We start from the raw sequence: 14956 nt of genomic DNA, 5'->3' as shown, positions 1-14956 counted from the left end.
TGAGCCTGCAACCGAGGTATATGCCCTTGACCGGACATTGAACCCGAGACCTTTGGGTCCACAGGCCAGTACTCTAAACACTGAGTAAAACTGCCCAGGGCACAGGTTAGTATCCTAAGGCCCTTACCCTCCCACCCTACCCCACCATGTTTGGAGCCCCCGCTGAGATCTCATTGCTAGCACTGTGCCCATAACTCCCAGCCACCTCACCTTCCCCAGCTCCAGCCTGACTCTCAAGGTAGGAAAACCACAGTGCTTTTCTTGGTTTCATATAGCACCACCCACAATTGTTTGGAATGGAGCCCAGCTTGGTGTGGGACTCTCCCTGGCTTTCTGCTCTCTGGTCCTATATTCTTTCAATATCTGGGTCCAGGTGTTTCATATCTTCTGTCCTGATTTTTAGTTGTTGTGTGGCAGGAAGACAAATTCTGTAACTTTTAGTACTTTATGGCTAGGATTGTCACTTTTATTTGATTATATTTTCTTGCCCACATGACTTTGGTTTGTGTTTTATGGCTAATTTGGGGAGATGAACTGTTGTTCATCATTTTATCTTCTCAATTCCTTACATCTCCTTTTTGAAAGTTCAGTAAATGAATGGCTTTCTCATATATTGGCCATCTACAGTTTATTTTCATTTCATGCTTTATGTCGTAGTTTTCAAAGTTAATTTTTTTCTTGCGTTTGAACTATTTTTTTATCTGATTTTCATTGACTTATACTCACTTCTCTTTTAGGCCATGCTGGTGTATCTGCAAGCATGATGAAGAAAAGGACATCCCACAAGTAAGCAATTCTGAAACTTGCTTTTAAATAGCAGGCTGTGGCCTTTGGTTATGTGGGGTATGAGGTCAGTCATGTGAGGCCCTCTCTCGTGTAGTAAGGAGGTCTTGTCTTGGCCCACAGCAGCCAGCCTCACATAACCTTACTGCACACTGAATCATGGAGTGGATTATATCCCTGACCACGCCCTTGGCCTTGGCCTTGGCCTTGGCCTGGCCTAAGGGTGCCTAGGTCTCTCCTTCCAACCTTTAAAAGCCTCTGGGCTCTGATTTCCCCTCCAGCTTGATGGGAGCTGGACTGGTGGGAGAGGCATCACTGGTGGCAGGTTGTCGTGACCCTCTTTAGAAGGGCTGTACTTTTGGCCTGCAGGTTGGGTCTTGGGTCTGGTGCTGGACAAAACATAGCTCATGCTTGAGGGCCTGGCTAGCACACTCCCTGGCACACTCACTGCTTTATAACATTTTCAGATGAATGAAGAGCTTGTAATTTAGAGAAAGCATATGTATATTGAAAGCTAATTAAATAGCCATGTATTTTTAGTGACAAATGTGTTATAAATCCTAAATTCTATAGGTACCAGACTACTGAAGCCACTTTTTCTCCCTCAAAATTGTTTTTTGTGTGTAATATAATTATGTCCAAGGAGAAATTTGAGAGACTATTATCTTAAATAATACTATCCACCTCTATTATATTATATTATATTCAATAGATTTCACAAGTATCCGCTGGCGGCTGCTACTACATCATGGAAACTGCTCTAACAAATCAGTTCTGATAGTATAAGTCTTAATCATAGATTCCTTGACCCCTGCACCTCCGGAGCCTCTCATAGCAGTGGTTTCCAAATTATTCCTATTGAAAGGGTTATACCTTTGGTCACTGCCATAGTGGTTGAAGAATGCAAGAGGCCTCTGGGCTATTGTGGAAGGTCTGCATGAAAAAATTCCTTTCAGTAATTATTGGTGATTAAAGCAAACCTGTCCATTTAAATGAACATGTGAGTACATAATGTAAATGTTGGTTATATTCAGTTCATGAAATGACCTGGGAAGTTAAAAAATGTGAAGGTAAGTATGCTCTTGTGTCCCTGAGGTTTGATAAAGTTCTTCTAAATTTCATTGTATTTCCCATTACTCTCATGGCTCTGCCATATCCAGTGATCTGATAACTGGTGTCATATATCTCCATCAGCATCATATTATTACCACAAATGGTAAACCATTTCTTGGCATAATAGAAGGTGATGATAAAAACTTAAATACAGTGGGGAATAAAAGAAATTACACATTAACTTTGCAAAACCAGAACAGTTCATGTAAAACAGATTTTGCTACTTAGGTTAAAGTAAATGCCTTTGAGAATGTAGTGTACATTCTGTTTTATCCATTTTTACATATTTCCAGATAGAGGCATTCGTGGATCTGAGATCTTGGCCTGTTAGGAATGCATTTTGTGTGAGAGAGATTTCATTTGCCTCATCCTAAGCTATGCTTATTAACTCATGGCTTTGATATACTATTTACCTTTTTCCCTTAAAGCACAAGGAATTAACATATACTATTAGGTTTTTGCAAATCATAGGTGTACAAGTTCAAAGGATCTTTGGTCCTGCGTGTTCTGTGACATGGGGAACTCTAGCCAGTGCTTTATTAGGAGATGTACTTGTCTCACACACTAGAAGAAGCCTGAACATGCTACTCTGTAGCAAAAGGGAGAAGTTGAAATGTAAGGAAACATTAAAATTTTCCTGTTTTTCTTATCTCAATGCAAATATGAAGGTGGGTGGAACAGAAACAAGGACCTAAACAAAAATTCCCCATTTCACCAATGGTGGCAGTTACTAGCTTTGGAGTGGTGGGCGGGGCCATGCTGGTGGAGAGCTCCCTGCTGGGAAGCTGGCTGGCTTTGCAGTGGGAACCAGGGCTGCGCAGTGGCGGGCTCAGCAGGCTGCTTTGTCTGCCTGGCGCTCCGTTTACTCATGGTTAAAGTCAGTGTTGGATTAGAATCATGGGTTTTCAGCTTTAGCATAGAGGCTTTTCTGCAGATGGAATGTTCGTAGAAAAGCAGAGCTGGAGCCTCACTCTCCCCTTGCCTGCCACACTGTGGCTCTTCTTTGGCAGCCAGGTCTGTCTCGTGGCACATGTTAGCATAGGGGGTCTGAGCAATAATCCCCTGTACACGCGCCTCTGCTTGCTTGAGGGAGAGTCACAGGGGCGCACAGCAGAGGAGTGCAGCAGAGTCATTGTTCTGAGCACAGCAGTTCCTGTCCCATGGGTGCCCGGGGGTTCAGGGAATCCGGTCTGAGGTACTTAGAGCAGTGCCTCGGCACCCAGAAACCTTATGTAGCTGGGTCTTGTTTTTGTTTTTAAAGTAAATAGAAACAGTTACATGTGCCTTCCTGCAGGCCAGACCCCTCACTACGCTACATTTTGGGGACAAGCCTTTCCTGACTTTCTAGGAGGTTGTTTGGGAAATGCATTTGCTTGGAAAGGACATCCTGAAGGGAAAGTACTATAGTTGGGGAGACTAAGGTGAATTTAGCTATAGAGGTTCTTTGTTTCAGTTTTCAAATGTAAGTCTCTTTGTTTCTTCCCTAATTTGAATAGTGGATAGGTTTCCATTTCAGGGCACTGTTGGAAAGTATAACTGGGCGCTTTGGTCTGTTTGCTACTAACGTATATCTGGAAAATGGACAGGAGCTGTTACTGTTGTACACTAATTTGACCTCTATTTCCAGGGAATGTTTTTCTTTAAGACATAATACTAGTCATTGACAAAGATTGTCATCATAGTCCTCCTCCCCATATACCTACTATAGTTTCTTGTAGTTTTCATGGCATCCCTCTCAAGTTGGAACCATGCACCCCTCTATGTATATAGAGGTTCTGTTATTTGACCAAGGTCATACAACTAAGAAGTGACTGAGCTAAGATTCAGAAACAGGACAGTCTGATTCTAGAACTCAGGTTCATTACCACCTATATTTCCCGAACATGTTTTGTTGTCTCATCTCTGAAAAATGTGTTATTTCAGTCATAAACAGACTAGATAACTGTTAGAGCAAGTGTTTAAACCATGGTGCTGACAATTTTAAATTGGTCAAAACATGTAATACTTTTCAGTCAACTTGCAATACCTCGGTTATACCAGTGAAAGTGAATACTCTGTTATTCACACCAGTGAAAGCGAATAGCCCTGTGGAAGACCCTTGGGGCACTTGGACATCTCAGGTGTTTTCAGGTACACTGTGTAGACAAAATAATGAAAGAAACCCTAAGGATTAGGATGGAACACTTGACTTCTTTCTCCTATTTTTTTATATTTGTCACTCGAAGCTGGGAATGATAATATTAGTATAGAATTTTTATCAAGCAACAGGCAATCAGAAAAGCAGGCTTTTCCCCTCTCTACTTGCTGATATATATCTTGCCAAAGACCATTGTTTTGATTTAATCAATATTTCCTTCTGAAATCTGCTGGAACAGAGTAAGGGAACTGCTTTTATATCACAGTACTAAATAGAATAAGGAAAGAGTGTCAGTAATATATATATATATATATATATATATATATATATATATATATATATATATATATATATATATAAAACCCTAATATGCAAATAGACTGAATGGTGGAACAACCAGTCGCAAGAATGTGTGCTGAACACCGGGGGGAGGGGGGGGGGGCGCGGAACATGGCGGGCATTGGCCACAGCAGGATGGTGGAGCAGGTGAGTGGGGGCGCCAGATCAAGACAGGGCGCCGGTCACTGTCATCAGGGCGAGCCTCTGGTGGTTACTGAAAATTCTTTGCTCCCATGTGCCGCAGTCCCACCTGGTGCTGGCACCTGGTGCCCATGCCAGCCCTGCTAGCACCCACCGCTGGTGGCACCGGAGCCGCCGCTCGCACCCGCTCCCGGCTCCTGATACTGGCCCCGATCACTCAGTGCTGTCAGCGGGTGCGAGAGGCGGCTGTTGGCCCTGATTGCCCCTCAGGGCTTCTCCACCTCGCCCTGCTCCTGAGGGGTGATTGGGGCCGGCAACTACCTCTCATACCTGCTGTCGGCGATGGCCCTGCTCACACCCGCTGCTGGCACCAAAGCCGCCGCTTGCACCTGCTGCCGGTGCCCAGTGTCAGTCCCATTCACTCAGTGCAATCAGCAGGTGCGAGCAGTGGCTGTAGGCCCCGATCGCCCCGAGGGCTTCTCCACCTCCCCCTGCTCCTGAGAAGCGATTGGGGCAGCAGCCACTGCTTGCAACTGCTGCTGGCACCGGCCCAAATTGCTCTGTGCTGTCAGCGCATGGGAGTGCCGGTGGCGGGAGCAGGGCTCCTGGTAGATGGGACTGGGGGCCGCGGTGGGAGGGGCCAGGCGGGGGCGCAGAGGATGGGCTGAGACCCGCCCCTGTGCCCACCACAGCCTCACAGCTCACAGTTCCTTTCAAGGTGCACAAATTTGTGCACTGGGCCCCTAGTTTATATAATAAAGTACATAGTGTGTAATAGGTATAACTCAGAGAATTGTGATAATTGAAAATTTTTAATTAAAGAAACTATGGCGCCCTTAAATATTGGCTACCAAAATAAGATATTTAACTAATGAGGAATAGTTGTTCATTTAAATCATTAAGGGAGTCTACTCTGTTTCCCCGAAAATAAGACAGTGTCTTATATTAATTTTTGCCCCCAAAGACACGCTAGGTCTTATTTTCAGGGGATGTCTTATTTTTCCATGAAGAAGAATACGGTACACATTTATTGTTAAATGAAAATAAAGGAAATTTATTACCTGTATACGGTACGGTAGTACGGTAGTTGTCAACACAAACCAGACAAACTGTGAATCCTACAGTATCAAGAATTTACTCATTTATTCAATGACAATCATGTCATCATCTTCTGGAACATCATCATAACAATCCAATTCCTGAATTTCCTGGTGAATGTCTTGTGACTCCATTTCTTTCAGAATCAGTGGACCAAATCTCTCATGTTTAGCAATAGCACTGTCTTTAAATGAGTACTTCTTGTCAAGGTAGCCTGCTCGCAGTGCATTTGCAATGCAACTGTCAGTGATTTTCTCCCTTGAATTCACCCAACTTACAACTTCTTGCAGTTGAGGTTTCACAAAGTTTCCACGCTGATTTCTCTCCATTCTATTTTCAACGTAGTCATTAATTTCCATGTGCAAATTGTCTTTGAATGGCTTGTTTATTGCAATATCAAGAGTCTGGAGATAGGCCGTCATTCCTGCGGGAATCATTATCTGATCTATTTTTCTTTCGTGAAGAAATGTCTTCATGTCTTTAGCGTGGTGAGTTCTGGCTGCATCCCAGACCAGCAGACCTCTTTGGCTCCCTCGCATAACAAGCGGCAGCATTAAATCGACCCACCTCCTTATAACTGCTTGTGTGGCCCAGGCTTTTTCAGTTTCGAGAATAAAAACGCCCAAATCACGTTCAATCTTTTCCTTCTTGCCCTTAGAAATGATTAAAGGTGGGATTTTAGTGCCATCCAGACGAATTGCCAAAATACAGGAAACACGTGCACTTTCGTAAGCAGTGGAGGGAATGTGCGCTAAGGAGGCACCCCGCTGTTCAATTGTTGTTTGAGATGATTGGCCCATAAACACTGCAGTTTCATCCATAGCAATCATGTTGGAAAGATTGTATTTAGAGAAGTCAGCATCATCAATAAAGGACTTGAATGCAAGTGCTCGCTTAATAACTTGAGTATCTTCCAACCTAAACAATGTTGTAGATCTTCTTAAAGACAGTTCACTTCGCTGAAGGAAATTATCCAGCCAGTGTTGTGATGCTTTGAAGTCTTTGGGGGCTATGTCAAACTGTGGTGCCATTGCAAGGGCAAATTCTTGAATCTGAGCCCTATTCACAACCAAAGCCTTTGCTCTCCTGTCAACAACCCATTCACAGATTAGGTCTTCCAGCTTGGAAAATAATGGTTGCCAACCTGATCCACACTTGCACTTTTTAGCATTTCCCTTGTCCACTTGTTCAATGAGGTTACCATACTCTGCTCGCCATTTTCGGACCAATCGGATACTCAACATCTTCTCTTTGCAGAAAGCAGTAAGATTTTGGCCCCAAGAGTCTTCCACGATTCCTTTCTTGTACTCCACGGAGTAGCTTTTTCTTTTTGCGCTCATTTCTACTGTAGGGGTAAAAAAAAAGGAATTGGGGTATCAAGGTGGGAGGAGGGGGATCACTCAAAATGACACAGGGGGGATCAGAGGGGAGAATCAAAATGGCACAGGAGAATCAGAGGGGGGATTACCATTTTAGTAACCCCTTTTGATCCTCCTGTGTCATTTTGATTGCCCCCTCTGATCCTCCTGTGTCATTTTAAGTGATTCCCCCTCCCCCCACCCCTGTGCCACTGAACACCTTCACCAGACATCCCCCCTACCCCTTTATCAGACATTTACCCCCTGGGGCCTGCCTGGGGACTGTCACTGGCCTTCCTGGGGCCTGGATCTGGGCTGGAGCAGGGTCTGCCACTGACTGAGAACCTTCAGTCATCATGAAGGCGGCCGCGAGCATCAGGTAGTATCACCAGAGACAGACCAGCACTCACCACCTTCGCCGCATCCCGTCCGCTCCAATCCTCCTGTTCTTCTACACGCATCTGCGAAAGTCTCCTCCTCTCTCCCGCCCCGCGCTCACCGCTCACTCCGACCTCCGCTCCGTCTCCACACAGCAGTGACGTCAGGACTCCGCGTAACGTCACTGGTTGCTAGACGCCAGTTGGGGCGGCCCTAGCGACCAGTTTACGGTAAATTTTCATTCTGAGACAGAGCCTGGGGGCCCTATTTTCGGGGGATGTCTTATATTTCACTCAGAAGGAAACCTGTAAGTGGGTCTTATTTTCGGAGGATGTTTTATTTTCGGGGAAACACGGTAGATGAAAGTTCTTTCAACACTGGATTTCTCTTTTTAAGGACAAATTAGAATGTTACTTTCAGAACTTATTTAAAGTATTGAGCAAAGTACATAAATGTCTCCTACACTCTCAGTTTACCCTTTTAGGAACATGGGTGATAGAAATTAGAGTCGTTCTGAATCAGCATTACTTAAGGTGTGGTGCTGGATTAGCAGGTGCAGCAGCACTTGGAGCTTGCTTGAGCCTTTGATCCCCCTCCACACCTGCAAGTGATAGGAAGCATGCTGGAGTGTGAGAAGCAGTGGCCTAACAGGGCTGATAGCTTAGGCCAGTGGTCGGCAAACTCATTAGTCAACAGAGCCAAATATCAACAGTACAACGATTGAAATTTCTTTTGAGAGCCAAATTTTTTAAACTTAAACTTCTTCTAACGCCACTTCTTCAAAATAGACTCGCCCAGGCCGTGGTATTTTGTGGAAGAGCCACACTCAAGGAACCAAAGAGCCGCATGTGGCTCGCGAGCCGCAGTTTGCCGACCACTGGCTTAGGCACATTAGAGAACTAAGTCAAGTTGTGTGGGAATTAGTACACACAGTTGTAGCAATGACAGGTGGTAAGACGCTGTGTACTTGGTTACCACTTACTCCCTTGGAAATTATAAGAAATGCTCTTTTTAACCATCAGGACAGATATCATCCTTAATGAAGCCACATACTGTCCAATCTCTTTATTATTTTTCCCCCTGAATAATTTGCCTCAAGAAACAGGAAAATGATGACCACCGTTTAACTCTGGTTTCTCTACTTTTATACTTGAACTGTTATTTGCACCTAGCTGTAATTTCAGATGACTTCGGTTGAATGAAGTAGTGTATTGGTGCCTGTATACAGTATTGCTGTTTGTCTGTTGACTACCTGGTGGGTGATAGTTAAGAACATTTTAGACTCTTTCCCAGGAAAAGTACAAGAGATTAAGGGCTGTTAAAAATCTACCTATCTATCTAGCTATCTAAAAGCCTAAGTGACCGACCAGCTAGTAGCTATGACGCTCACTGACCACCAGGGGGCAGATGCTCAACGCAGGAGCTGCCGAGCTGCAGTCACTTGGCAGCTGCGGTTCTTGGGTGATGCACCCGGAACCAGAGAGGCGGGAGCCCGATTCCGGGGTGCGTCACCTGAGAACCACCCTCTTGCAATCTGGGACCCCTCAGGATGTCAGAGAGCTGGTTTCAGCCCGATCCCCACAGGCCAGGCTGAGGACCACACCGATGCACGTGCACCGGTCCTTTAGTGTATATATATATCAAAAGGAACATAAATCAAAATCACCATATTCAAGAAGCCCCCATTTTAAATGAAAAAGTTACTTTAAATACTTAATCTCACATTTCTGCTTGTGCTGTTCTTAGATTGCATGGTCTAGAGGTGACCAAAGTGTGCTTGTGTCCTTTTCACACTTTCTTCCCGTAGTCTGACATGTTCTGTTGTTTGCTTCTATAGAGACCATTTCAACCAAAGTGAGCTTTAATTTTTTTTTGTTGCTTAAAAAATCTAAATTAACAATTAAAATAAAATGTAAGGACTTGATTAATATATAATTTTTAACTTTCTAGTGTGAAAGTTTTACTAGTGCCATTATCTAGGGATTGCAGCTGTTAATAATTTAATGCATATTTTAAAAGTCTTTTCTACATATCTGAATGGATAGTTGTGTGTAAAAAGTTTTTCACATTTTCTTCATTTGTAGGTATTTGTCTTTAAATCCTTTTCTATGATTTTAATAGCTATGTAGTTATTTCATTTTAAAGATACACTCTTATTTATTGAATCAGTCAGCCCTGTTGAACATTTTTTATTTTCAGTTTCCCCTATTATGAACACTTGCCCAAAACATCACTAGCTATATCTTTGTGCTCGTTATTTTCTTTTGATTTCCTAGATGTTGAATCACTGGAACAGCAGAGTGCCAAGTTGTTTACCAAAAGGGTTGTATCTATTCAATGAGCAGATAGATAATAATTTTCGTTAAAATAACTCCTCAAAATTTGCAAGTTTTTGTTATCATTAATATAAAAAGGTCATTTTATCAGCAGACCAGAACACTGAGAAACTTCTGAAAGATACAAAGCAAATGGGGACAGATTCATATAAAAACTAAGTAGAGCTGAGAAACTCTCAGCCACTTTTTGAGTTGAAAAAGAAAACCTCCAAAAAGTGGGTATTGACACTAGACCAGGGGTGGGCAAACTTTTTGACTCGAGGGCCACAATGGGTTCTTAAACTGGACCGGAGGGCCGGAACAAAAGCATGGATGGAGTGTTTGTGTGAACTAATATAAATTCAAAGTAAACATCATTACATAAAAGGGTACGGTCTTTTTTTTTTATTATTATTTCAATAGTTTTATTCATTTCAAACATTTTAACAAGAAGAATGTAAACACTAATTATTATAATTTGAAACTTCAAAAAATGGAGGAATCATAGCACAATAACATACCTTATATTGAAGATGGCAAAGGCAAAATAAAATTGCCTAACAAAGGAAAGGTACAAAAGTCTTTCAAATTAAACTTAAATATAATAAAATAATTTAAAACTAAAACAAATAGAAAAGAACAAAATGTGTAAACAGTAAATTAAACATTTTCTTTAGTGCCACTTCCAAATTATGCCCGGGATGTAGATGTAGATGGCATTGTAGACTGGGTTGAAAGGTTTTTGGTCTTTAAAACATCAACTTCAGTGGGAACAGTGTTGTTGGTCTCCTTTTTAGCTAATGCTCTGATACTGTGCTCTCCAGGGGCGTGTCTCCCTACATCACCACGATAACGTGTCTACGCATTCCCAGGGTGATGTCGGGGGACGCGTCCGCGGGCATTACAAGGAGCCTCTGGAAGATTGAGAGGTTGTTCCTTCTACTGAATGGGCGGATATAAATCCGCCCATTCAGAAGAAGGAGCTGCGGCCTTGCGATGTTAACACTGCTGCTGGTGAAGGATCGGAGGGGAGAGCAAGAGAACCCTCTGCTCTTTCGGCTCCGCAGGCTGTAGTTGGCCCACGGCTGCACTAGACCCTTACTGCCCAGGTCAGAGACAGCAAAGGCTGGCCATGACTGCCAGAGTCACTCTAGACAAGAAAACCATGGCACACTAGTCCCACAGCAGGTGCTCGCTTTACCTCCCTTGACTTACGGTCTCTGTGCTCACTCCTGGCTGCCCTATACCTGCCTGAGCCATGGCTGCTTCATCAGAAACTGCACTTAATGCTCAGATACCCGGACCTCGACTTGTCCAGAAGTAATATACCTCAGCCACAGATACAACTCTTCTCTTGCCTTGCATTTTTAGTATGCACATCAGGAATCATCAGTTACCAAGGAACTGGCAGCATGACAGGAAGTCATACGTAGAACAGGAGAGCTAACCAGAAGTCAGCAATGTGAAGAAAACCACCACTCAGGTGGTACCAGGCCCATACAGAAGGCCAACCAAGAGTTCATAGAGGAAAGCAGGAAAGGAAGTGAACATTATCCTTAGGGATCGGGTGCATGTTCATTCAAAACAAAACAAAACAAAACAACACTTCAAAATTAGATAAGGAAACCGTCAATTTGTAGAAATTTAAAAAAACTATGTAAGATATTCAGGCTGAACTTCAAATCTGTGTTTTAACTAATTCAGAAAAAATTGAGCTGAGAAGTGTGTTTTTGTTTTTCAGATTTTTTAGAGAGAGAGGAAGGGTGAATGAGAGAGGGAGAAATATCAGTGTGATAGCGAGACATCGATTGGCTGCCTCCTGCACACCCCCTACCAGAGATCAGGCCCCAAAACCAGGCTTGTGCCCTCACCAAGAATCGAACTGGCAACCTTTCAATGCACAGGACGATGGCCAACCAACTGAACCACAGCAACTGAGCCAGGGCTTGCTGAGGAGTTCTTAATGAACAGTATGAAAGGGAAGTTGAGTCACAGTGGATGGATCTGGAAGTACTAGCATTCATTCATCTAATAAGAGCTTCAAAAAGGGGGTGGAAGAGGAACATAATAAATAATGAAGATGATTTTGCACAGGTTTCTGTAGATTGACCAAGTACTAGTGAGGGACCATTAAAAACATATCACAAGCCCTGGCCAGTGTGGCTAAGTTGGTTGAGTGTCGTCCCGTGCACCGAAAGGTTGCCTGTTCGATTCTTGGTTAGGTGTGCTTGATACTCGGTAGGGGGGCCAAGTAGGAAGCAGCTGATTGATATCCTGCTCTCATATCGATGTTTCTCTCTCCCTCTTCCTCCCTCTCTAAAAATAAATAAAAAATGTTTTTAAGGTGTTTAAAAAACAAAACAAAACACTTCACAAGTTCTGGTGATAGTTCACAATCCAGGAACAAAGAAAAATCTAAAAGCAGCTCAAAGAGATAAACAGGTTACCCTCAAAAGAGCAAGGATCAGATTGGCATCTGTTGTCTATGACACTGGGAGATAGAAGAAAATGAAAGTAATTTTTCCAGTAAAAGTGCTGAGGGGAAAAGGATTTGGAACCTGACTTGTATACCTAGGTTATTCAGGATGAGGACAAAATAATACTTTGATGCGTGCAATAATATAGACTTTGCATTTATGATCGCTATCTGATTTATCAGAGGATATATTTAGAAAGACAAAATAGACAGAAGATTAAGGAAACATTAAGGAAAAAGGAATGAAAACTTTTTTTTGTTTATTTTAAATAAGGCAATGGTTTAAAATGTTCTTAAGATAGTAGTAAAAGGAAAAATAACAATTTGGAACAAAAGTCTAAATTTCTGCAATGTGGTAAAAGTGGCCAGGTGATGTTACTGTGAGCTAATGTGTTTGCTTTTTTACATTTTCTTTTTTTTTTTTTTTTTTTTACTAAGAATTTTTTTGTATGTTTTTAGTTATGCTTGGTTTGGGAAAGGGAAAGTGTAGGTTTTGATTTAATTGTGGGTTTTTAGTAGAAAAATGTAAGTATAAATTTGATATTTTGCAAGTTAGATAGAGGTCATTGCTATAAGATTAGAAATAAGAGCTGTAGATAAGCTTTATTTGGTGCAAAGAAACCTCATTCTAACTGTACAGATTAAAGGAAGAAAGGGATGAGGAAATGAAAGCAGACACAAAATAGCATATTTGAACTGACCCAGGCATATTACTTAACCACAGCAGAAGTTAATTAAAATTCCCTTAGAGAAAGTAAAGAAAAAAAAATCCGTGCAAAGGAAAGGGTTACATGTCCTCAGAATGAAAGGATGCAGGAGCCACTTGAATAGAGATGCCTGCTAGCCATGTTAGTCCTCTGTACAGTTCAGAAGAGGGAGGAAAGACAGCTTGTGACCACCTCTGAAGGTGAGTGGGAAGAAAGCTGCTTGTTCTGAAATGTGGTAACTGAAGGAATGTCTGTGTCCCTCTTCAAGAGCCAACTGCACAGAAGAATGCCACCAGTAAGTGCAGAAAGGATGAGCAACCGCACTGGAACCCGCTGCTCTGAGTTTGCCAGTTGCACTTTTCTGCCCTCACTTGGCTAAGTTTATATTGATTTTTTATTTTTATTTTTTTTTAATTTTTTTTTTTTTGAGAGAGAAGAACAACAATGTGGAGAGAAACATTGGTTGCCTCCTGCATACACCCTAATCGAATCCACAACCTGGGTCTGTGCCCTGACTGGGAATTGAACCCTCCACCTTTTGGTGTTTGGGATAATGCTCCAACCAACTGAACCACACTGGCCAGGACTAAGTATATATGGTTTTGTTTAGAATCATGGTAACAGAAATTTCATGTCTCTGAGTCTAGGCTAGAATATCTTTCCAGTTGTAGTCCATGTTCTCCAAAGCAGCAGAACCAGTGTTGTGTGCGTGCATGTGTGTACACAGAGAGAGTGCATTCACAGAGACTGAGTGCATACAGACCCCGAGAAGAGCTGATGTGCCAGCTAGTGTGGAAGTCAGAACTGCTTTTTTTCAGGGAGAACAGTTTTTCTTAAGCCTTCAACTAATTGGACATGGCCCACCTATATTATGGAGGAGTCTGCTGGTTCACATGATTTTCTACAAAAGTTTCTTAACAGGGAAAAAAAAGTGGAGTAGCAACCTGAGTACTGCAGCTCAGCCAAGTGACACATTAAAATTCCCCATCATGCTGGTGCAGATGCTGTGTTTGCTTCCAGTTTGGTAGTGAATTACAAAATGGTACACATGACTGAATGCCTTCCTCTGCAAGGTCGGGAACTCACCTCTGACTTGGCTGTGAAGAAAGCTTGATCTGTACCCAGCATGGATCACTAGGACTTTTTGCCTAAGATAAAAAGATAGGTAATTGATTGTCTCTGATGAAACATATACTGCTATAAAATTCCTATATTCCAAAGGAAATGTAATCACTGTCACCAGTCTTTGTCCACAGAGGGCCAATTGGATATAGTGGCACATTCCCAGGGATTATGAAAAGATCTTGAATTTCACTTTCTTTTGGTGTTTGAGTGTTATTAATATTTTTAATTTACAGACTTGATAGCACTTCATTAAGTTTTTTTCTTCTCTTCCACGGAAGTTTATATACAGAGTCTATTTACTTATCTTCCTGGTGATACAGGTTGGTTCCTTCCCGTGAACAGTATTGAATTTAGCCCTTGGCTCTGTCCTTTCTCTCCTTTGAATGTAAGGTAGTCTGTTCCAGGTTATATGGAACTGTTTCTACCCTACAGTTTTTCCCTCTCCTTTAGAGTAGTGTTAACTCTATTGTCAGAGCAGATAACAGTTACATACTGTTCTAGTTCTCTTGTTCCCAGGATTGTTCTGCAGTCAAATATACTCAATGGCTTACTATTGGCCCCAGGCTGAATCTTTCCCAGGTGTTCCTTGAGTATCAAACTCTGTCCTGCGACTTCTGTAGGAAGCATCTGTGAAATCAGTGTTCCTCGAAATCTCACACGCTCGCAGCTTTGTCTGTGGCCTTTTACTTTTGAGGTCAGTATAGAATTCTTGGTGTGTAATAAAATCTTTGGCTACATTTTCTTTCCTGTGAACCTAAAGTTTTTTTATCCCCTTGTCTTGTGGCCCATAGTGTTGCTGTCACATTCTGATTTCCTTTCCCTTACACATAATGTAATTCTTTTGCCTGGGTGCCCAAGAGATGTTGTTTTCTTTAAGGTGCTAGTTGCTTTACTAGAATGTCTTAAGTGTCTGTAGCTCTATGTGCATTTGTACATTTTAAGTCTTTTATTTCAGGAAAATTTTCTTGAGTTATTTCAGTATTCTG

At 42.3% G+C, this 14956-nt stretch overlaps 1 protein-coding gene across 8 annotated transcripts in view; it reads left to right on the top strand.

Moving 5' to 3' along the window:
• SPIN1 (spindlin 1) overlaps positions 1–14956 on the top strand; it is a 109955-nt gene that overhangs the window by 79639 nt on the left and 15360 nt on the right. For all 8 annotated transcript variants that reach the window (XM_080670358.1, XM_080670359.1, XM_080670361.1 and 5 more), the window contains one exon: positions 738–786. In XM_080670358.1, the coding sequence (XP_080526484.1) occupies positions 738–786 (49 nt within the window). The remainder of the gene's footprint in view (positions 1–737; positions 787–14956) is intronic.

The sequence above is a fragment of the Plecotus auritus genome, assembly GCF_963455305.1.
Source record: "Plecotus auritus genome assembly, chromosome: 5".
Classification (NCBI taxonomy): domain Eukaryota; kingdom Metazoa; phylum Chordata; class Mammalia; order Chiroptera; family Vespertilionidae; genus Plecotus; species Plecotus auritus.
The sequence above is the reverse complement of the archived record's forward strand: the minus strand, read 5'-3'. Positions and strand labels throughout refer to the sequence as shown.